The 17,090-nt window shown below is 39.7% G+C and overlaps 1 protein-coding gene across 1 annotated transcript in view; it reads left to right on the top strand.

The window, feature by feature from the left end:
- ZRANB1 (zinc finger RANBP2-type containing 1) overlaps nucleotides 1–17,090 on the top strand; it is a 71,356-nt gene that overhangs the window by 21,416 nt on the left and 32,850 nt on the right. The window contains exon 2 of the mRNA XM_043984682.1: nucleotides 6,995–7,845. Within this exon, the coding sequence (XP_043840617.1) occupies nucleotides 7,032–7,845 (814 nt within the window). The 5' untranslated portion in view covers nucleotides 6,995–7,031. The remainder of the gene's footprint in view (nucleotides 1–6,994; nucleotides 7,846–17,090) is intronic.

The raw sequence follows: 17,090 nt of genomic DNA, 5'->3' as shown, positions 1-17,090 counted from the left end.
AAGAGAGTGGGGCAGCTATGTGGAGAACACATTGTAGCCAGGAAGACCTGAATGAGGGCGTGTTGAGGCTGTAAAGGAATGGATATTTGAAAAGATATGGCAGTACAATTCCTAACATTTGACCAGTGATTACAGGGGTGGGTGTGTCCAAGTTTAGGACATGGAGTGACCACAGACATGATACTATCCTAGAACCTTGACACCCAGGCACCCACAATACAGGTTGGAATCTGATCTCATTCAAAGAGATTAAAGAAATGAGAACCTCTCAGAAGATTAGTAGAAATATTTTTTCCTTAATAGTAATAATAACAGACATTTCTCAGAGCCCAAACTGAGATGTGAGTAAAAGGGTTAGCACGTCTTACAGCTTGAGGAAGTAGAGATGATGCCACAGTCAGTGACTTGTCCATCATTTATTAGGTATCTGAGGTAGAATTTGAATCCAGGTGTCTGAACTCCAAGCCTAGTGCTCTCTTACCTTACCACTTTCTCTTCAACCTGACTTCAATACAGTGTTAGGCAAAGCCTGTCAGGACAGGTGAGAGAGAGAAACAGAGAGAGAGAGAGAGACAGAGACAGAGAGAGAGACACAGACAGACAGATACAGACAAACACACACACACAATAAAACAGTGCTTCCTATTAAGTAGTTGGCTTTATTTTGGGACCATGTGTATGTATATGTATACACACATACTTAAATATATATATGTTCTGGATTTTAGAGCATATCCCTTATATTTTGGGTTATAAATAACATTTGTTCTGGTACTTCTTTCTCAGTAGTTGAAATGAGCTAACAACAGTTTCATCCAGTCTGTTTATTAAGCATCTAATGGATGGTGAGTATTTTTAGCCCAGTGCTCAGTACCATTAATTGTGATTTCCTTGGGTGCTCTAGTAGCTGACAAGAAGAGAAGGAATGGGCTTAGTTTCTAGTGTACTGGGGGCTTCTTGATACTGTCTCTTTCTCAGTGTACACAAACATCCAGTTAAGATTAAGCACGTTGGGGCAGCTAGGTGGTGCCGTGGATGAAGCACAGTCCTTGGATTCAGGAGGACCTGAGTTCAAATCCGGCCTCAGCCATTTGACACTTACTAGCTGTGTGACCCTGGGCAAGTCACTTAACTCCCATTGCCGCCGCCCCCCCCCCAAATTAAGTATGTTATTGTATCATCGAATCTCAGGCCTAAAACTGGGAAGGACCTTAGGCCATCCCCCTGTTTTTACAGATGAGGAAGCTTAGAATGGTATTACAATAGTCGTGGTGAGTGCTGGTGGCCATGTGAGTAGAGATGAGAGGATTCTGGGGAGAAATGTGGAGCAAGAAATGATATGGATTGGAGTAGAAAGAGACTTGAGGCAGGGAGACCAATTAGAAGTCTATTTCAGTCAACCAGTAAACATTTATTAAGTACCTACAATGTCATAGGTACCATACTAAGCCCTGGGATACAAAAAAAGGCGGGGAGACCAGCAGCAGGCTATTGAAATGTCCAGGTGTGAGGTGGGGGGGGGAGCTTGTACTTAACGGGGTGTTAGTGTCAGAGAGAGAAGGGCCTGTGTACAAATGTTACAAAAAAGGATGAGACTAGGCAACAGATTGGCCATGGGGGAGACTTGGTGAGAAAGAGGAAAGTGTTGAGGATAACATCTGAGTTGTAAAGCTTTGGGTGACCAGAAAGATGCCCTTAGTAGTAATAGGGAAGTTGGGAAGCAGGAAAGGGTTTTGGTGGAAAGTTATGATTTCAGTTTGGGACATGTTGAATTGAAGGTGGTCAATAGGGACATCCAGTTTGGGACTCGAAGGGAGACCAATACATTTGTAACTGGAGAGATGCTCAGTAACTGGAGAAGATCAGTCTTAACTGAGTGTTGTTTAGAAGGTAGACTGAAAAAATGGTTGAGAAGTGAGCAAGAGGAGAGGATAGGGGCAACAAGTGTACATTTTCTAGGAGTTTGGGCTGAGGATGGGTGGAGAGATCCTGAGAGAGATGGAACTACTGAGAGATTTCGAATGAGAGTTTTCTGAAGCTTGGGGGAGAGCTGCTCTGTTAAGCATAGGGAAGAAGCCAGTAAATAGAGCAGATTAGTAGAAGGGATTATACAGGACAAGTTACATTAAATTAAGTCTTGTGCCCGGGTTTATTATATTGAATGTTATTTCATTGAAGAACATTTGATTGATCAGCCATTTTCCAGAGCTAAGCTAGGTTTTTTGTACAAGTTAATTTGTCCTATAATTTTAATTCTAGATTTGCTCAGGTGAATTTATACATTGAAATGAAAATGATAAAGTATAACTAATGTCCAATTTTATCTTAATTTCATAACAGTGCTGAGATTTACTTCTGTCTTTTTCTTTACTCATTTTAAGGGATCTGTGGAAAAGTGTCTTGAGCATTATATTTCCTTTTAATAAATGGAAAAAAATTTGCCATTTCATTATGTTACTACTGCAGGAACTCATACTTTAGGTAATTCTTTCTATGAAGTTCTGCTGCTGATGTTTTAGGGTAAAATCTTTTCCCCTCCAAATTCTAATTCATTTCCTTCTTGACAGAGTAGGTGTCATGTTATGTGTTGGTATCACTTTTCGCATAAAACTTTGTAAGACTGGTTGTCTTTGACCTCTGATGCTGATGCTGGTGACCTTATGGAAGTTCCCTGACTTCTCTGGGCCTCAGTTTACCCATCAGTAAAATGAGAGGAGACAGACAAGATGACCTGTTCCGTGTTCCAGATGTCTAAATTCCATTTGGCTATCTCCTTAAGAATGGAGATCTGGGGGCAGCTAGGTGGCGCAGTGGATAGAGCACGGGCCCTGATTCAGGAGTACCTGAGTTCAAATCCCACCTCAGACATCTTAACACTTACTAGCTGTGTGACCCTGGGCAAGTCACTTAACCCCAATTGCCTCACCCCCCCCCCCAAAAAAAAAGAATGGAGATCTGAAAATAGTTTTACTTAAAATTATAGTAGGGAGTCTGGGCAGCACATTGGCATAGATGGCAGTGTACAAGCATGGTGGACATGTGTCCAGTTCAGATGCTCTGAGTACTAATTTACCACTAATAGCAGATACTTTAGAATCGGAAAAATTTGAGTAGATACTGAATTATGACATTACTTTTAAGAAAGCAAAGTTTGGACTTTGCCACTTTTGGATCATTCTGCCTTTCCAGGCTGATGACAACAGAGTGTATGCGTCAGCCAGACCACTCTTGTTGGACTCCATACATCCATCTTGCACCTCCATGCTTTTACACAAGCTGTGCCCCCCCCCCCCCATGCCTGAAATGTCCTCCTTCCCGTCTTCTCTCTTCTCTCTTCTTGGGACTCAACTTCCTTTAGTACCCAGGGAAAGTTCCAGCACCTTCAAAAGGTCTTTTCCAATTGGCCCAGCCACTCTGGCAAATCCTTTTGCATATCTCCTGTTTCTATTTATCTGTAAACACAAGCACTGCAACCCCCCCCCCCCCAACACCCCAAGAGAAAAAGGACTGTCTTTGTATCCCTAGTGGCCCCTGGAAAGAAGGCCTGGGAATGCTTCTCTGATAGAGGCATCACCTGTTGCCTTTGTCATTGTTGGTCATGCGTGCCCTTTCTTAAAGTCCTTGCCAAATGAAGTGAAAGAAGCTGAACGCTTAAGTCATTATGGTAGCTTCTTGTGCTATATCTTTCACTAACTTGCTTTGTGATTTCCCTTCATGAGGTTTCCTGAATTATAAGATGGCTGGTATGGCACTATCTGGTTTATTTCTTTTGGAGCTTTGACATGTCATTCTGGCACCTGGCTCAGTCAGTACTGTAGATGGGGAGATTATGCATTTTTGTGGGAGTTCTCTGTAGTAAAATTTGAATTCATTCCCATTCAGTATAATTTGAGGCTGCTTTTCTCTATTCACCTGGTGCATTTCTATTTTTTCTCCTCGATTAATGTAGATAATCAGTTGATCTGACATATAAAGAGATATAATACTGATTTTAAAGACATTAGCATGTCTTAATTTTGCTAAACTGTTTAGTCCTGTTAACTTTAAATTACAACTATAGTAGGTTATTATTAAGCAAGAAGAAATGAATTGGTTTAATCTGAAAGTGGTCGGTAAAAAGGGAAAACTTGTATGAATTTAGATCCATTTGGAAGTTTGGAGTAAAAACTCTGGCTTTGTTCTATTTGCACAAGTATCTCTTCAGAGGCCAGAGCCATGGAGGGCATTTGTAGTGTCTTTTTGAGAAAATTGGGCTCAGAGCTCCCTTGGAGATGGGATCTTGTCTCTCTGTTAGAATAAAAGTAAGATTGATAAGGCAAAGCAGTGATCAAATTGAAAGCTATAGTAAGTAGCAGACTTTTAAATGTATCCTGACTGGTTCTGAAGCAGTCTTTTTTTTTTTAATTAATTTTTTCTCGATTACATGTAAAAATAATTTTTAACATTTGCTTTTTAAAATGTTGAGTTCCAAATTCTCTCCCTCCCTTCCCACTTCTCTCCTTGTGAAGACAAGCAGTTTGATTTAGATTCTGCATGTTTAGTCAAAAGCAGTTTTAAAAAAATAGTGAATATCTGGGAAATGGGAGCCGAGGAAAAGGCATGGACACTCCCATAGTAACTTCTGATTGATACTCTAGAAAGAAAGGTCAGCAAAGAATCCATATTTTTCTGCTGGTCTCTGCCTTCCCAGCCATAAACTGGTAAGAGGAGAAGCATTTAAGGAGCTAGAGAGCATAGATAAGATCATAAATTTAAAACTGTCATTTTGTCCAACCTCCTTCTTTTACTAAGTAGCAAGGAGGGGGGTTGTATTGAGTGGCTAGTGTGTAACTACAAGTAGTCATTACATTTGATAATTTTAAAAGTTTATTATATACATTGTATCTATCCAGTTTTTTCAAACAGCTTTGTGAGGTAGGGACAGGCAAGTACTATCTTCATCCCATTTTATGGATGAGGAGACAGTGGAGGCTCATGATAAATGATTTGATAAGTCATATGAAAGCTAAGTTGGTATCTGAAATCAAGGTCCTTTGACTTAAAATTCAGTGTTTTTTTTTTCTGTTAAAAAATTAGTTGTCACTCCTTAAAAATGAAAGTTTTTCATTGCTGTGATCTTTTTTTTTTTTTTTTAAAGGATGATTTAAGGGCAGCTAGATGGTGCAGTGGATAGAGCACTGACCCTGGAGTCAGGAGTACCTGAGTTCAAAAATGGCCTCAGACACTTAACACTTACTGGCTGTGTGACCCTGGGCAAGTCACTTAACCCCAATTGCCTCAACCCCCCCCCCACCCCCCCAAAATAAAGGACGATTTACTTTTTACTCACTTGTTCAATTGTTCAAGGAGTTGTGATTTTAAAGGCGTTGGAAATTCTCCACTGATGTATATTATAACTACTTTACAACTTAGTAGAGTTGCTGTAGTTTAAATGTTTACTTCATCTCCTTTGATCAGTCTGGTGATGGAAATTTTCTGATTTAGCTGAACAAGGTCTTGGATATAAGCCCTTATTGTAAAGCCTTTTCAGCTTGGGAAGACCTGCTAGAGTTTGTATTCCCCTTTAAGAATCTAGGATCTTCTCTAGGACATTATGAAGCACCAGAGAGTAAGACTTTAGTAGATTGAATGTGTTTTTAGTATACTTAGAATTACTTAGCCTCACAAGTGTTTATAGTGGTTATCTGTAATCTTAGGAAAGTGGCATCAGTTTGATTACTCTAGTGAAAGTGACCTCCCTATGTGGTCAGTAAGCAGTTTTCTGTCCATGTAAAGGTGAGTAGTTCTCAGATACTGAGTTTCTTTCCTGAGCTTAGTTAGGAAGATGGTGGAGGCTCAGGGAACCCTATCTCAGCTTTTACAGTTGTACTTAATGAATGGCAGAGAATCACATCTGAACATTAACTGCATCGTTTTTACCGATGAGGCCCATCTTTTCTAGCCCTTCTGATTGGATCTTAGTAAGATTCAGGTGTGTTAGACAAATAGTTGGTGGATTGAACTGAAGAAATAATAGAATTAACTGCATTTTACTTTTTGAAATCTTTAGTGTTTGATATAGAACATACTGAATAGTGTTTTAATGATTGGGAAAATAGAATCATATGGTAGCATCTATCCATATTTTCTGGTCTAACTGGACTTGCATCTAAGACTGGATTGTCTATTTGGAAAAGCTCGTGTGTACGTGTGGCATATATAATGTGTATATATCTGTGTGTGTGTACACATGTTTATATATAAATATATGCTCTCTGTCATTTTTAGGAATTTAATGTTTCTAAAAGGAGCGGTAGCATCTGTAATTTTGTGTTGTTTTATTATGAACTTTAAAATCAAAGTATTTTAGGAATGTTGCTTTTGAAAGCACTAGAGGAAGAGCAGAATGCAAACTGTTCTTGGAAATAAAGGGAATCCGCCCAGCAGGAGGTTGGCATATTAGCTTGTTTCTGACCTGGGAAGTTTTTGAAACTGTTGCCCTTTTCTAAGAGATGTTACCTGTATGTTAAAAAAAAATAAATGAAAAAAGGGACCTCATTTGATAATTTTGGAAAAACCTGGTTATTTGTTCCTGGGCATTGTCTGGATTTTTATCTTCTTTCTTTTCCACTCCATAATTTCTATAACATTAATTCCTTTTAGAAATCAAAATTGCCTCGGCTGAAAACTGTCCCTCTTTGGCATATTCCCTTTGAAAACTGATTCTTCTTATGTAGTTTCTGGTTAAAATTCCTCTTCTATGCACTCTTCCTTTTTTCCTTTCTATGTTCCTGTATATATTTTTGAAACATAACTTTTATTATATTTGGGACCAAAACTTTCCCTTAAAAGTTAGTCTAAAATTTCATAACTGAAGTGGGGTGATGGTTCATTTTTTATACAAATTTTAAGAAAATTGTTTTCTCAAGATACTTGTAATTTGTCAACATCTTTTCAAAGGTGAAATTGTTTTCCAGCCATTATACTTTAATAACCATCTCCTAATTATTTATAGCTTCCTGCCTGACATAATTCACTTCAAGAAGTGCACAATGTCAGAACGTGGAATTAAGTGGGCTTGTGAATATTGTACGTATGAAAATTGGCCATCTGCAATCAAGTGTACCATGTGTCGTGCCCAAAGACCAAGTGGAACAATTATTACTGAAGATCCATTTAAAAGTGGTTCAAGTGATGTTGGTAGAGACTGGGATCCTTCTGTTACTGAAGGTGGAAGTAGCCCTTTGATATGTCCAGATTCCAGTGCGAGACCAAGAGTTAAGTCTTCATACACTGTGGAAAATGCTAATAAGTGGTCATGCCATATGTGCACGTATCTGAACTGGCCAAGAGCGATCAGATGTACCCAGTGCTTGTCCCAGCGTAGGACCAGGAGTCCCACAGAATCTCCTCAGTCCTCAGGATCAGGCTCGAGGCCAGCCCCTTTTTCAGTTGATCCTTGTGAGGAGTACAATGATAGGAATAAACTGAACACAAGGACGCAACATTGGACTTGTTCTGTTTGCACATATGAAAACTGGGCCAAGGCTAGAAAGTGTGTTGTTTGTGATCATCCCAGACCCAACAACATTGAAGCTATAGAACTGGCAGAGACGGACGAGGCTTCTTCACTAATCAATGAGCAAGACCGAACTCGGTGGAGAGGAAGCTGCAGTGGGGGAAACAGCCAGAGAAGGTCTCCTCCCACACCTCAGCGGGACTCTGAGATGAACATGGATTTTCAGAGAATTGAATTAGCTGGTGCTGTTGGCAGCAAAGAGGAGCTTGAAGTAGACTTCAAAAAGCTAAAGCAAATTAAAAACAGAATGAAAAAGACTGATTGGCTATTCCTCAATGCTTGCGTGGGTAAGTGCCTGTTTTTCTGAATTATTCGCATGGGCAGAGAGAGAAAGGGAGGAGAGAGGGAGAGAAGGGGGAAAAGGAAGAGAAAGGGGATCTGGGGTTAAGGAGGAAAGGGAGAGAGAGGGAGGGACAGAGAGGGGGTATTAAAATTGACATGGAAATTTTTCCTTGGGATCAATTTTCTTCATCACTTCTACCCTCCTTAATAACATGCATGTGCCATTAAAGTCTGCTCATTGCCTTCACTAGCATGAATGAACCTGGATTTCTGAATCTCTCTTTCTTCACAACCCCTCCTCCTCAATGTTACTTTATCACAACTTATTTTTAATTGAATAAATGTCTTTTCCTGTTGAAATAAATTTTAAAAAAGGAAACTTTAAAAAAAACACACCAGTATCAAATATGTACCTGTGTTCAAAACTGTTTACTCTAACAAGATGTGATTGTGGAACACCCCAGCTGTAAGTTTGAGAGTGTTTGTAAACAGTCTGAGCATCTTGGGATAATAGAAGCCTTAGTCAGATGTTAAAAATAACACAAAAATGTGATTCAGAGATGGTGTATGCATAATGTTGACCTTGAAGATGCTGTTAATGTCATAGGAATGTCCTATTGTGAATATTTAACAAACTTGAGGAAACTTTTTTTATGGCTATTTGATTCTATAAAATCAAATTCCAGTTGTGCTTTGTTTTTAGTTCTTCCCTAAGGTATGTATTGGTTCCAACTACTAGCTCAGAGCTATTAAAGAAAAAAGATTATGAGAACAGGATTTTCTGCATTATTGACCTTGTGAATTAATTCTTTGTGATGAAATCTCACAACTATAAATACTTGTGTCTTATGAGTTTTCTTGGAATAGATTAGATATTTGAGCTTCATAATGTAAATTGTTTTGAGTATGGGTGACTACTTTGGACTCTTGTTTGGTGGTGGTGGTGGTGGTGTTGTTTTAATTAAGCCTCCATTTACTTTGCATGGAGTGAAAGATTTAAATTTTGCAAAATGGTACTTTAAATATTAATTCTTTTTCTAGGACTAATTTCTTTATTGTTTAATTCCATGACTGTATTTTAAAGAATGGAAAAGATGGAGCTATTTATATATGTTGAGTAATCTGAAGATATTTTAGTTTTTTGTTTGCTAGCTTTTGACTTGAAAAAATAGACTTTTCTATGGGCCTGGGGTACAAGAAGGAGATCAGGTGATCCTTCTTTTCTCTTTATCTGTGCTCCTCCATGTCATCAAGATATTTTCTTTGAAACTTGATAAGGAGATACAAAAATATACTGTCAGAAAAGAGGGGACCTAAAAAGACAATGCCCTTTCCTTTTAATTGATCACATAGAAGGTACAATTTTAATGAATTCTTTTAGTAGTTGCTAGTGATTTTTGCATGCTTTAATAACTAAAAGTGTCTCTTCTGTGCATATGGATTTACAAATGAAAATTAGTTGAGCTCTCCAAGTGTGTTATTTTCCTGAAACATGGAAATCCAAAACAGGGCTTGTTTCCTTGACTGGTTATCTAATACTCTAACTGAAGCCTTCTTTGGTCAGTAGTCTTTGTACTTTAACCAAATCATCTATCAGGCTCCTGTTAAACCCCAGATGGGGTCACAGAGAGTCAGACATGATTGAAAAATGACTGAATGTGGTGTTAATGAAATTATTCTCAAAAGATAGCTTAGATGGTTGGGGCAGGTTTAGAATCACTCCCAGAATGGTGAGCCCCTGTTGCTAGTCTTAAGTATCTTAGGTTTATCTCAATGGTTGGTGGTGTCTGGTTCTTAATATTGCATTATGGGTTTTGACTTGTCATTCAGCAGATATATTTTTAAATTTCTTTTTTTTCTTGGTAGTATTTTATTTTCCAATTACATGTAAAGATTGTTATCAACATTCATTTTTGTAAGATTTTGAGTTCTAAATTTTTCTTCCTCCCTCTCCTCTCCCCTCCCCAAGACGGCAAGCAATGAGATATGTGTATGTATATGTGTATGTATGTGTGTATATGTACATATAAAATCATGTTATACATATTTCCATATTAGTCATGTTGTGAAAGAAGAATCAGAACAAAAGGGAAAAACCACAAGAAAGGAAAAAAATAACAACAAATAAAGTGAAAATAGTATACTTTGATCTGCATTTAGACTCCATAGTTCTTTTTCTGGATGTGGAGAGAATTTTCCATTATAAGTCTTTTGGAATTGCCTTGGATCATTGGATTGCCGAGAAGAACTATCACAATTGATCATCACACAATTTTGCTGTTACTGTGTACAATGTTCTCCTGGTTATGCTCACTTTACTCAGCATCAGTTCATATAAGTCTCTCCAAGTTTTTCTGAAATCCATCTGCTTATCATTTCTTACAGCACAGTAGTATTCCATCACATTCATATACCACAACTTGATTTCCAATTCTTTGCCACCACAAAAAGAGCAGCTATAAATATTTTTGTACATGTGGGTCCTTTTCCCTTTTTTATGATCTCTTTGGGATGCAGACATAGTAGTGGTATAGTTCAGCAGATATTTTTGACCACCACCTGGAAAAGTGTGTTTGACCATATTCAAGAAAAAGAGCATAGTTCTTATTTAATTGGCATTAACAGTTCTCTCCTGGCCTCAACATATCTTAATTCTTTATTTCTACCATAGTTGGCGTAAGCAGAGTACCTTAAGTAATCATAGTTGTAAAGAAGTCCGAGAGAGATATTAGAAAATCCATGTTAATTGGTCCTCTTTTATGCTGCTTTTGTGCTCAGTGCAGGTCACCGTTTGGTGCACTGTTTGCTTTTGAGGAAGCTGTGGTGCAGGAGCAGGTAGACACTGTATTTGGAGGCCAACCAGAACCTAAATCTGTGTCCTACTCTTTACTTCCTTCCTATGTAGCCTTGGGCAAGTCATTTCACTTCTCTGGGCTCCAGTTTCCTCATTTGTTAGATAGAAACATATTACCTATTTCCTAGGTCTGTTGTCTGTAAATATAGCTGTTGTATTATAAAGCCTCTCCCAGATGGAGGGCTGTGGGACTTGGAAATCTGAGGCCATGAAAGACAGTTTGCTCTATTTCCTAGCTAGAGACCAAGGAATAAGAAAGACTTGTTTGCCCAAGTAACAATATTTGAGTAAAAGTGCTCGGAGTGATGGCTGCTGGATACAGATCTCCTGAAGTTCCAAGATGTATCATAGAGAGATGCATTTATGTGGCTGGCAGCTGCTTGGCATGTATAGGGTTTTTATTGGGGGGTGGGCTGTGGAATAGGGGAAGCACATGTGGTGACAGGCAGCAGAGACACTGTCTCATCAGAAATGGTAGAAACTAGGTGATTATTAAACTTAAGACTTAGATTGAGCAATTTTTTTCCTTTTCATCAAAAAGGTGAAATGTGACTGCAGATCACACTTCTCAAATAAAGTGAAAATTTGCACTCTAGGCGTGTGAGCCCAGGAATCAGGGAGGCTGAAGCTGCTCCCTGTTGTGCCCACTTAAGATTCTAAGCAAACTGTTAAACCAAGATCATAGTGAGGATATGTTGAAATGACTTACAGTTAGGTATTGAGCCCCAAACCATAGTTCTGTAACAGTAACCTCTGATGGCCATAGTCCTTTTCAGATGCCTGGATCTCTGGGATCTTCAGTTTGTTGGAGTTCTTTTTCTTCATCAACTCCTATAGCATTGTGTGTCCCACCCTAGCTGACCATCTCAGTCATTTACCGAAGGTATCCCTCATAATTAAAGAGGGCAGAGGGCTTGAATATGACCCCAAACACTAAGCATTCCATGGATATTAAGTCTTGCTGAATATGAATGCTCTCACTAACTCCCAGTGTCTCAATTTTGTTTATCATAGAATCCTACATTTAAAGCTGAGTAGCCTGAAAAACACAATAGTGTGTATATATTTTTCCTGATTTTAAATATTTTTGTTTGCCTTCTATTTGATATCCTAGGATTGTTTTTTCTCACAGTCGGCCCGTGCTTATTATCTTGGCCAATTTAAAATATCATGTTACTTTGATATTTTTAGCAAAACCCAATTTAATCTTAACAATGTTGAAAGCTGGGGTTCTTAAACCCAGGGCCCATGAGTCGTAAAAAGTGTTTTTGATAACTATTTTAGTACATAATTGGCTTCCTGAGGTACTTAGGTATCTTAGGTACTCATGCATTTAAAAATGTCATTCTGAGAAGCAGTCCATAGGCTTTACCAGATTGTCAAAAGGGTCCAGGATACACAAAAAAAGTTAACAACCTCTGTCCTTTTTTTTTTTTAGTGAGGCAATTGGGGTTAAGTGACTTGCCTAAGGTCAGCTAGTAAGTGTTAAGTGTCTGAGGCCGGATTTGAACTCAGGTCCTCCTGACTCCAGGGCTGGTGCTCTATCCACAACAACTTCTGTCCTAAGGGGTTGTTAATAGTAGTTTCTTTTTATATTTAGGGAAATTGCTGAGTAGAAAGGTTCTAAGTGACTCCCTTGGAGGCCATCTTGGGTAGTACTTGTTTGCACTTTGTAGAGTAAGGGGCTAAAATTCTAGCTAGTCTGTATAAAATATCTAATGAGTGGTCACCAATAAATTATGAGCTTTAGCAAGAGTTAGACTTCTAAGTATTTATTAAGGAGAATAAGAATTTGGTGGAGAGAGAGAGAGAAAGGGGCCTAGATTCATCTATCAAAGGGAGCGTGCATTTCTGCTCCCCTCTCCATGAGAGTCCTGACGAAAAGAGCAAGAGAGCCGGCCTTGCTCCTTTTTTCTCCCACCAGCCTCCTGTGAAACTGGGAACGTCCCGTCCACATGCCCACACAGCTCCAAGCTAATTGGCTGGTAGCTTTGATAGACAGCACCCACGAGCAAACGTCACTTCCTGATGCCAAGGAAAAGCCGCATGGCTTGCCCTCAGCCGCCTGCTCCCCATGGCGGAGCTTCCCTACAGTAACTCCCCCGCAAGTGGGGTCACTCCAGTCGTTACAGTAGGCAGAGATACGGAAGAGGGGCACAGGTGTTGAGGCTCAACTGGGAAGCTGTGCCCCACGTTCTCTCCCATAGTGCTCAGCACTTTCATTTGGACATCCAGATCCAGGTGATCCCTGTACAGTTGTTAGGTGGGCCACATGGACAACTTCGACGACTGTCAAAGCAACTCATGTTGCTTGCTGAGTTCTACCACTTGTTCTTCTCTCAGTGCTTCATTGCTCCTGGGGCATACTGTGCTTGGTTTGCCAGCTTTGCTTTTTTTTTTTTTTTTTTTTGGTGAGGCAATTGGGGTTAAATGACTTGCCCAGGGTCACACAGCTAGTAAGTGCTAAGTGTCTGAGGCTGGATCTGAACTCAGGTCCTCCTGACTCCAGGGCCGGTGCTCTATCCACTGCCCCACCAGCTTTGCTTTTGATGTCCATTTCTGGTTTGGCACACTGACTTTGCGTGTGCTTCCTGTTGTCATAGAGAACTCATCCTATTGGTCTTAGCTGTTGAAATAGTTCCCTTGCCAGGTGACTCTTCAGTGTCCTTGACCTCACTGGCCTGGTGTCTAGGTTTTTTTTTATTCTTTTGAACGTAAATCATAGCCTTGGTTACTCAATATACATTAAGCACCTACTATTTATCAGGCACTGTGCTAAGCCTTAGGGATGCAAAAAGAGACAAGAGACAGTCCCTGCCTTCACAGTCTAAAGCGGGGAGACCGCATGCAATCAAATATCTATGCAGAGCAAACCATACACAGGATAAATAGGAAATAATTAACAGAAGGAAGACACTAGAATGAAGAGGAACTAGGCAAGAAGGTGGAAGTTTAGTTGGTACTTAAAGGAAGCCAGGCCATTCAGTAATCAGAGCGGAGGAGGAAGAGCCTTCCAGGCATGGGACACAAGCAGAGAGAATGTCTGGAGCTGAGAGATGGAGAGTCTTGTTCATGGAACTGCCGGGAGACTGGGGTCACTGGATCGAAGAGTACATGGTGAGGAATAAGGTGGAAGAAGACTGGAAAAGGAGGAGGGGGTTAAATTATAAAGCATTTTGTATTTGATCTTAGAGGCAATAGAAGTTTCTAGTGTTTGTTGAGTAGGGGCTAACATAGTCAGACCTTTAGGAAAATCACTTTGATGCCTGAATGGATGATGGATTATGGTGGGGAGAAACTAGAGGCAGACCGATCCAATAGCTAGCTACTGCAGTAATCCAGCTTGCTTTTGGGACAGTTATGTGCCACAGTGGATAGAGTGCTTGGTCTGAGGGCAGGAGAGTCTTGAGTTCAAATCTGGCCTCAGACACTTAACACTTACTGGCTGTGTGACCCTGGGCAAGTCACTTAACCCCAGTTGCCTCAGATCCCTTCTCTATAAAATGAGCTAGAGAAGGAAATGTCAAGCCACTGCAGTATCTCTGCCAAGAAAACCCCAAATGGGGTCACAGAGAGTCAGACATGATTGAAAAATGACTGAATGTGGTGTTAATGAAATTATTCTCAAAAGGTAGGTTAGATGGTTGGGGCAGGCTTACTAAGTTGTGCTTGTTTAAAGAAAAAAGATGTACAAGTCTCAGTGCTCTTTAGGCCTTGGCTTTATTTGCTGCTTCCAGATTAAATTTCCTAAAAGACACTGGAAAAATTTCTGATTTGCCAAGCTCTTTCTTGGGCTGATAGAGAGTATCAACTGAATCATTGTTAGAACCAGGAAAAACCCCTATGCCTTATGTAACTGTTTAGTCCTTGCTATTTATTTATTTTTTATCTAATTAGATTTTTCTTGTGAAATACTATGTTCCTATGTCTTATCCTTGAAAAACTGTTGAGGTGTCCATTTGAGATATCAGGATTATTAGAGAGGTGCGTCTGAGTGGAAGGCACAGAAAAAAGGAAGCAAAGAATGAGTGCAAATTAGTGACTTGAAATCATATAAGAATGTTGGATGTGTTTCCAGAATTCATTTCACCTGTGTTATCTTGAGCAGTAGGGATAGGAATTGGAGCTCTGATTTTATTGGTGTAACAAAATTCTAGATGAGGGAGCTCCCTCTACTCATTCAGGTGGGCACCTTTTCTCTTTCACAGTTCTGGAGAGACTCAGAACATGGAGTGAAATGACTTGCCTAGGGTCACACAATCAGCATGTGTCTTGCTGATTCTGAGACCAGCTCTTTCCTATACCATGCTGCCTCTCACAAACATAGCAGTATTTGAGGGAAATAAAAGTTATGAGTAGTCTACTCACTGTCTAAATTAATACTGTAAGCCTATATAGTTGGATACCATTTCAAATTATCATTTGAGGGGCGGCTAGGTGGCGCAGTGGATAAAGTGCCAGCCCTGGATTCAGGAGTACCTGAGTTCAAATCTGGCCTCAGACACTTGACACTTACCAGCTGTGTGACCCTGGGCAACTCACTTAACCCCCATTGCCCTGCAAAAACAAAACAAAACGAAAAAATTATCATTTGAGTTCATTGTCACTTATCATTTACTCACTATTTGATCAGTGATTCTAATGGGAGGCCACACATAAAAAAGAAGCTGATGGGGAGGTGGGGAGAAGAGTTATCTGGCAGAGGTGGGAGTGGGGTGATAACTAGTTAGCCAGGTGATATTTCTGCCCATGGCTTTCATCCTTTAAGAGAGGACCCTTACCCTTTCCGGCCAGAGGGATGGAGGGACCTAAGGGGCAGAGGGTATTGAGATGCTGTAAGATTCAGGGTTGAGTTTCTGGAGACCTGGTGAGGTCCCTATGTGAACTTGGTGTCTTAATATCTTAGGAGGGGATGATGCTTGATTATTCTTTTGGGGGGGTGGCAATTGGTGTTAAGTGACTTGCCCAGGGTCACACAGCTAATGAGTGTCAAGTGTTTGAAGCTGAATTTGAACTCAGGTCCTCCGGAGCCTCCAGGGCCACTGCTGCGCCATCTAGCTGCTGCTCCCAATGCTTGACTATTCTTAACTTCAGTATGTAATTTTCTCCTGGCCTTGGTGCTTTTTTTCTTCTCCCACCTCCTCAAGTTTATTTGGGTTGTTTTCAGAATTTGTCCTTTTGGAAATTTATACCTTGCTCTACATTTTGGCAATTTGTTAGATAGATCTTAAATGATAAAATTTAGAATACATAGAAAATCACCTTACAAGGAGCCTTTCCTAACCAGGCCCCTCTTCATTCTAGTGCCTTGCCTCTATTAATTATTTCCTATTTATCCTGTATGTAGCTTGCTTCATGTATATTTGTTTACATGTTGTCTCTCCTATTAGATTGGGAGTTGCTTGAGGGCAGAGACTTTCTTTGACCTCTTTTTGTATCCTCAGTATTTAGCACAGTGTCTGTCACGTAGTTGGTGCTTAAATTTTTTTTTATTAACATAGAACTTTTTTTTTTTTTTTTGGCGGGGATAATGGGGGTTAAGTGACTTGCCCAGGGTCACACAGCTAGTAAGTGTCAAGTGTCTGAGGCCGGATTTGAACTCAGGTACTCCTGAATCCAGGGCTGGTGCTTTATCCACTGCGCCACCTAGCCGCCCCCAACATAGAACATTTTTAATGTTCTCAGGAATTCTCTTTAATTGTATTCATGAGTGAAAACCATGGGACTCTATCTGCCTTTTCTTTTAGTTTGTTGTGCTTGTTGCTACTATGATTTTAGGGGGATGTGAGTGAGAAAACTAGTGATCCATAGAAAATGTTAATTAATATAGGATATTCTGATTACATTGACTACACATTATGTATAAGCTGGCTGCATACTGCCTTCAGAAAAGTGTTTCAATGTCCAATAGGGATGCATTTTTCTGTAATAAATCATTGGTGGCGTGGCTTCAAAGAAAGACATTTTAGTGTATAGGCAGTTCCTTGTATGTTACTCTGTGGGTGTACACGTATTTTTTATTATTTTAGTATTTAGGGTTTTTTTTAAGTTACCAAAACACACGCTGTACTCACATACTCCATATATCTATATTTATAAAAAACTTGAACGCTAAAATAATACAAACAGCTAATAGTCAACATTTATATAGCTCTTACTATATGTCAAGCACTATGTTAGCTGCTTTACCATTATTATCTCATTAACAACCATGGGGGAGAAAACCCAACCACCATGGAAGGTAGGTGTTATTATTTTATAATTTTGCAGATGAGAAAACTAAAGCAAAAAGATTAAATGACTTGCCTAGGGTTGCACAGCTAGAGTGTGTGTAACACTGGATTTGAACTCGGGCCCAGTGCTCTATCTACTGCAACATGTAACACATTTCATTCC

This window comes from Dromiciops gliroides, chromosome 2 (genome assembly GCF_019393635.1).
Source record: "Dromiciops gliroides isolate mDroGli1 chromosome 2, mDroGli1.pri, whole genome shotgun sequence".
Lineage (NCBI taxonomy): Eukaryota > Metazoa > Chordata > Mammalia > Microbiotheria > Microbiotheriidae > Dromiciops > Dromiciops gliroides.
The sequence above is the reverse complement of the archived record's forward strand: the minus strand, read 5'-3'. Positions and strand labels throughout refer to the sequence as shown.